Source organism: Phaenicophaeus curvirostris, unplaced genomic scaffold (assembly GCF_032191515.1).
Source record: "Phaenicophaeus curvirostris isolate KB17595 unplaced genomic scaffold, BPBGC_Pcur_1.0 scaffold_59, whole genome shotgun sequence".
Taxonomy (NCBI): Eukaryota; Metazoa; Chordata; class Aves; order Cuculiformes; family Cuculidae; genus Phaenicophaeus; species Phaenicophaeus curvirostris.
The window spans coordinates 101655-108508 of record NW_027206681.1 but is presented as its reverse complement, the minus strand read 5'-3'; the positions used below and the strand labels follow the sequence as shown (position 1 = coordinate 108508).

Genomic DNA, 6854 nt, shown 5'->3' with positions numbered 1-6854 from the left:
ATGTGGGATCCGCAGCTGCGGGATGCAGGATGCAGGGATCCATGGATGCAGGATGCGATGCTGTGGGATGCGGCGTCCCGGGATTCAGGATGCGTCACCGCGGGCTGCAGGGCTGCAGGATGCGATGCTGCAGGATGCAGGGACGTGGGATTGGCAGCCCCGGGATGCGGGATTCGCGGCTCCAGGATTTGCAGCCCCAGGATGCAGGATCTGCAGCTCCAGGATTTGCAGCTCTGGGATGCAGGATTTGCAGTTACAGGATTCGTGGCTCCAGGATTTGCAGCTCCAGGATGCAGGATCAGTGGCTCCGGGATCTGCGGCTCCGGGATCTGCGGCTCCAGGATTTGCAGCTCCAGGATGCAGGATCTGCGGCTCCAGGATCTGTGGCTCCAGGATCTGCAGCTTCAGGATTTGCAGCCCTGGGATGCAGGATCTGCGGCTCCAGGATTCGCAGCTCCAGGATCTGTGGCATTGGCATCTGCGGCTCCGGGATCTGTTGCTGCGGGATCTGTTGCTGCGGGATCTGGGGCTGCGGGATCTGCGGCTGCGGGATCTGCGGCTGCGGGATCTGCAGCTCTGGGATCTGTTGCTCCGGGATCTGTTGCTGCGGGATCTGGGGCTGCGGGATCTGTTGCTGCAGGATCTGGGGCTGCAGGATCTGGGGCTGCAGGATCTGCGGCTCCGGGATCTGTGGCTCCGGGATCTGTGGCTCCGGGATCTGTGGCTCTGGGATCTGTTGCTGCGGGATCTGCGGCTCCGGGATCTGTGGCTCCAGGATCTGTTGCTCCAGGATCTGTTGCTCCGGGATCTGGGGCTGCGGGATCTGCGGCTCCGGGATCTGGGGCTCCAGGATTTGCAGCTCCAGGATTTGCAGCTCCGGGATCTGTTGCTCCGGGATCTGGGGCTGCGGGATCTGTTGCTCCGGGATCTGCGGCTCTGGGATCTGTTGTTCTGGGATCTGGGGCTGCAGGATCTGTTGCTCCGGGATCTGCAGCTCCGGGATCTGCAGCTCCGGGATCTGTTGCTCCGGGATCTGGGGCTCCGGGATCTGTTGCTCCGGGACCTGTTGCTCCGGGACCTGCGGCTCCGGGATCTGCAGCTCCAGGATCTGTTGCTCCGGGATCTGGGGCTCCGGGACCTGCGGCTCCGGGACCTGCGGCTCCGGGATCTGTTGCTGCGGGATCTGTTGCTCTGGGATCTGTTGCCCCGGGATCTGCGGCCGCTAGAGCCGCCTCCGCAGGCTGTCGAGCAGGCGCTGCCGGTGGCCGGGGTCGCGCACTCCGGCCTCCTCCAGGTCGTCCTCCGTGATGTCCCTGCGGGAGCGGCCGTCAGGAACCAACTGGGACCAACCGGGACCCACTGGGGCCCAAATCCCACCAGGATCCCAAGCCAACTGGGACCCAGAGCCAACTGGGACCCAGAGCCAACTGGGACCCCAACTGGGACCCCAACCCTACCATGACCCCAACCCCACTTAACTGGGACCCCAACCCCACTTAACTGGGACCTCAACCCCACTCAACTGGGACCCCAACCCAACCGGGACCCCAATCCAACTGGGACCCCAACCCAACTGGGACCCCAACCCCACTGAGACCCCAGCCCCACTCAACTGGGAACTCAACCCCAATCCAACTGGGACCCCAACCCAACTGGGATCCCATCCCACCAGGACCCCAACCCAACTGGGACCCCAACCCAACCGGGACCCCAACCCAACTGGGACCCCAACCTAATTGGGACCCCAACCCAACTGGGATCACAACCTAACTGGGACCCCAGCCCCACTCAACTGGGAACTCAACCCCAACCCAACTGGGACTCCAACCCAACTGGGACCCCAACCTAACTGGGATCCCATCCCACCAGGACCCCAACCCAACTGGGACCCCAATCCAACTGGGACCCCAACCCCACTGAGACCCCAGCCCCACTCAACTAGGAACTCAACCCCAATCCAACTGGGACCCCAATCCAACTGGGACCCCAACCCAACTGGGACCCCAATCCAACTGGGACCCCAACCCCACTGAGACCCCAGCCCCACTCAACTAGGAACTCAACCCCAATCCAACTGGGACCCCAATCCAACTGGGACCCCAACCCAACTGGGACCCCAATCCAACTGGGACCCCAACCCCACTGAGACCCCAGCCCCACTCAACTAGGAACTCAACCCCAATCCAACTGGGACCCCAATCCAACTGGGACCCCAACCCAACTGGGACCCCAACCCTACTGGGACCCCAACCCCACTGAGACCCCAGCCCCACTCAACTGGGAACTCAACCCCAATCCAACTGGGACCCCAACCCAACTGGGATCCCATCCCACCAGGACCCCAACCCAACTGGGACCCCAACCCAACCGGGACCCCAACCCAACTGGGACCCCAACCTAATTGGGACCCCAACCCAACTGGGATCACAACCTAACTGGGACCCCAGCCCCACTCAACTGGGAACTCAACCCCAATCCAACTGGGACCCCAACCCAACTGGGATCCCAATCCAACTGGGACCCCACCCCACCAGGACCCCAACCCAACCGGGACCCCAACCCAACTGGGACTCCAACCCAACTGGGACCCCAACCTAACTGGGATCCCATCCCACCAGGACCCCAACCCAACTGGGACCCCAATCCAACTGGGACCCCAACCCCACTGAGACCCCAGCCCCACTCAACTAGGAACTCAACCCCAATCCAACTGGGACCCCAATCCAACTGGGACCCCAACCCTACTGGGACCCCAACCTAACTGGGACCCCAACCCAACTGGGACCCCAACCCTACTGGGACCCCAACCTAACTGGGACCCCAGCCCCACTCAACTGGGAACTCAACCCCAATCCAACTGGGACCCCAACCCAACTGGGACCCCAACCGGGACCCCAACCCGACCGGGACCCCATCCCACCAGGACCCCAACCCAACCGGGACAACAAACTAGGACCCCAACTGGGGCCCAGACCCAACTGGGACCCAACCGGGACCCCAACCCCAATCCCGCCCCCGTACCCCAGGAAGTCGAGGTGGTCCCATCCGTGGCGCAGCAGCCCCCCCTCGTAGCGCTGCAGCCCCAGCGCCCGCAGCCAGCGCCCCACCGAGCCCACCGCCTGCGGGGACCCCGCACCCCAACGTCACCTGGGGGGACCCCAGCTGGGACCCCAACAACACCCCCACGGGGACCCCCCCAGCTGGGACCCCAACACCCCCACGGGGACCCCAAGGTGGGACCGCAACAACACCCCCACGGGGACCCCAGCTGGGACCCCAACAACACCCCCACGGGGACCCCCCAGCTGGGACCCCAACACCCCCACGGGCACCCCAAGGTGGGACCGCAACAACACCCCCACGGGGACCCCCCCAGCTGGGACCCCAACACCCCCACGGGGACCCCAAGGTGGGACCCCAACACCCCCATGGGGACCCCAGCTGGGACCCCAACAACACCCCCACGGGGACCCCAAGGTGGGACCTCAGGACCCCCAGTGGGACCCCCAGTGGGACCCCAAAACCCCCAGTGGGACCCCCCAGAGTGGGACCTCAGGGACCCCAGGACCCCCAGTGGGACCCCCAGACCCCCAGTGGGACCCCCAGAGTTGGGACCCCAAGACCCCAGGACCCCCAGTGGGACCCCAATGGGACCCCAAGACCCCCAGTGGGACCCCAAGACCCCCAGTGGGACCCCCAGAGTGGGACCCCCAGAGTGGGACCTCAGGGACCCCAAGGTGGGACCCGCAGTGAGACCCCCAGTGGGACCCCAAGATCCCAAGACCCCCAGTGGGACCCCCAGACTGGGACCTCAAGTACCCCAGGACCCCCAGTGGGACCCCCAGAGTGGGACCTCAGGACCCCCAGTGGGACCCCCAGTGGGACCCCAAGACCCCCAGTGGGACCCCCAGAGTGGGACCTCAGGGACCCCAGGACCCCCAGTGGGACCCCCAGACCCCCAGTGGGACCCCCAGAGTGGGACCCCAAGACCCCAGGACCCCCAGTGGGACCCCCAATGGGACCCCAAGACCCCCACTGGGACCCCAAGACCCCCAGTGGGACCCCCAGAGTGGGACCTCAAGTACCCCAGGACCCCCAGTGGGACCCCCAGACCCCCAGTGGGACCCCCAGAGTGGGACCCCAAGACCCCAGGACCCCCAGTGGGACCCCCAATGGGACCCCAAGACCCCCACTGGGACCCCAAGACCCCCAGTGGGACCCCCAGAGTGGGACCCCCAGAGTGGGACCTCAGGGACCCCAAGGTGGGACCCGCAGTGAGACCCCCAGTGGGACCCCAAGATCCCAAGACCCCCAGTGGGACCCCCAGACTGGGACCTCAAGTACCCCAGGACCCCCAGTGGGACCCCCAGACCCCCAGTGGGACCCCCAGAGTGGGACCCCAAGACCCCAGGACCCCCAGTGGGACCCCAAGACCCCAGGACCCCTAGTGGGACCCCCAGAGTGGGATCCCCAGGTGGGACCCCCCGGTGGGACCCCAGGACCCCAGTATCTCCAGTTGGGACCCCCAGTGGGACCCCAGGTGGGACCCCAGGGTGAGACCCCAGGACCCCCAAGTTTGAGACCCCAAGTGGGAACCCAGTTTGAGACCCTCCCGTTTGGGGCCCCCCCAAGTTGGAACCCCCCACTAATTGGGACCCCCAGCCCCCTGACCCCCCCAAACTGTGAGCCTGCCCCCCAAATCGGGGTCCCACCCCCTTCCCCTCACCCCTAATTCGGGGTCCCACCCCCTGTCCCACCCCCCTTTCCCACCCCCAAATCGGGGTCCCACCCCCTTCCCTCCCCCCCAATTGGGTTCCCACCCCCCTTCCCTCCCCCTCTCCAAATCGGGGTCCCACCCCCTTTCCCCCCCCCCCAAATTGGGGTCTCACCCCCTTTTCCCCCCCCAAATCGGGGTCCCACCCCATTCCCCCCCCCACAAATTGGGGGTCTCACCCCCTTTTCCCCCCCCAAAATCGGGGTCCACACCCTTCCCCCCCAAAAATTGGGGTCCCAGCCCCCTTTCCCCCCCCCAAATTGGGTCCCACCCCCTTCCCCCCACCTCCAAATCGGGGTCCCACCCCCTTTCCCCCCCCCAAATTGGGGTCCCACCCCCTTTTCCCCCCAAAAACCGGGTTCCCACCCCCGTTCCCCCCCCCCAAATCGGGGGTCCCACCCCTGTGGACCCCCAACCCGGGGTCCCCCCTCACCTCCAGGCTGCAGTTGGGGGGCGCGGGTGGGGGGCGCCCCCTCCCCAGCCCGAGCTCCCCCTGGCTGAGGGACTTGGCACCTGCAGCACCGAGCAGAGAGCGTCCCGGGCCGGGGGGGGCCCCCCCCCGAAAACTGGGGACCCCCCCGGGGTTTGGGGGGAGCCCCCCTGAGGAGGAGCCGGGGGGGGGACCCCCAGGAGGGAGGAGCCCCAGGGAGGAGGAGGAGGAGGACGGGGGGGCGCCCCCAGAAGGTGGGAGACCCCCCAGAGCGGGGGGACCCCCAAAAGTGGGGGGGGTCATGGGGGTGGGAGGACCACCCAGACTGGGGGGACCCCCAAGATTGGGGAGCCCCGTGGCTGTGGGGGGACCCCCGAAAGTGGGGAGCCCCCCAAGGCTGGGGGGCCCATGGATGTGGGGGGACCCCCAAGACTGGGGGGGGCCCCCGAGGTTGGGGAGCCCCATGGATGTGGGGGGACCCCGAAAGCGGGGGGGCTCACGGATGTGGGGGAGCCCATGGAGGCGGGGGGACCCCCAAAAGCGGGGGGGCTGACGGATGTGGGGGAGCCCATGGACGTGGGGAGCCCCCCAAGAGCTGGGGGGACCCCCAAGGTTGGGGGGTCCCAGGGATGGGGGTGACCCCGCAGACAGGGGTTCCCCCCTGCTTTTGGGGCGCCCCCCCCGGGGCTGTGGGGGGTCCCCCCGGCCCCTCGGTACGGGGCTGCGGTTTTGGGGGGGCCCCCTCGGCGCACGGCGGTGCGGGGGGGGGGGGCAGCGGTTTTTGGGGTCCTCGCTTTGGGGGGGGGCCCCGGGGCAGCCGGGGGGGGCGGGGAAGGCCGGGGGGGGCAGGTTTGGGGGGGCCGCGTCCTCGTCCGAGGGAGCTTTCGGGGTCCCGGGGAAGCGGGGGGCGCGGGGGGAAAAGGGGGGGGGTCGGCGAGAAGTTGGGGGGCTCGGGGGGGGCGGGAGCTGCGGGACCCCCTCCAGCACGAAGTACGCGGGGTTGGTGAAGCTGCTCGGCTGCGGCTCCGGGGCCTCCGGCCCTCGAGCTGGGGGGGGCAAAAACGGGGTGAGGGGGGGCCCCCCAAAAAATTTGGGGGGGGTCCCAAACCGTCCCAGTGCCCCCCAGTTCTCCCAGGCCCCCCCATCCCTGTATCCCCCATCCCAGTGCCCCCCAAGTCCCTGCCCCCTGCTCCATCTCAGCCTCCAGCTTCGAGCTGGGGGGGGGAAAACGGGGTGAGGGGGGGACCCCAAAAATCTAGAGGGGGTCCCAGGCCGTCCCAGTGCCCCCAGTTCTCCCAGTGTCCCCAATCCCAGCCCCTCCCCAATCCCAGTGTCCCCCCAATCCCAGTGTCTCCCCCAATCCCAGCCCCCCCAATCCCAGTTTCCCCCCCAATCCCAGCCCCCCCAATCCCAGTGTCCCCCCCAATCCCAGCCCCCCCAATCCCAGCGTCCCCTCAATCCCAGCCCCCAATCCCAGCCCCCCCCACTCCCAGCGTCCCCTCAATCCAGTGTCCCCCCAATCCCAGCCCCCTCAATCCCAGTATCCCCAATCCCAGTGTCCCCCCCAATCCCAGTGTCCCCAATCCCAGTGTCCCCCCCTCAATCCCAATGTCTCCCCCAATCCCAGCCCCCCCAATCCCAGTGTCCCCC

The 6854-nt window shown here is 67.8% G+C and overlaps 1 protein-coding gene across 1 annotated transcript in view; it reads right to left on the bottom strand.

The window, feature by feature from the left end:
- Positions 1-6854, bottom strand: part of INPPL1 (inositol polyphosphate phosphatase like 1) — a 42972-nt gene continuing 36118 nt past the window's right edge. The window contains 2 exon segments of the mRNA XM_069881642.1: positions 1-1313; positions 3022-3119. Coding sequence (XP_069737743.1) covers positions 85-1313; positions 3022-3119 — 1327 coding nt within the window. The 3' untranslated portion in view covers positions 1-84.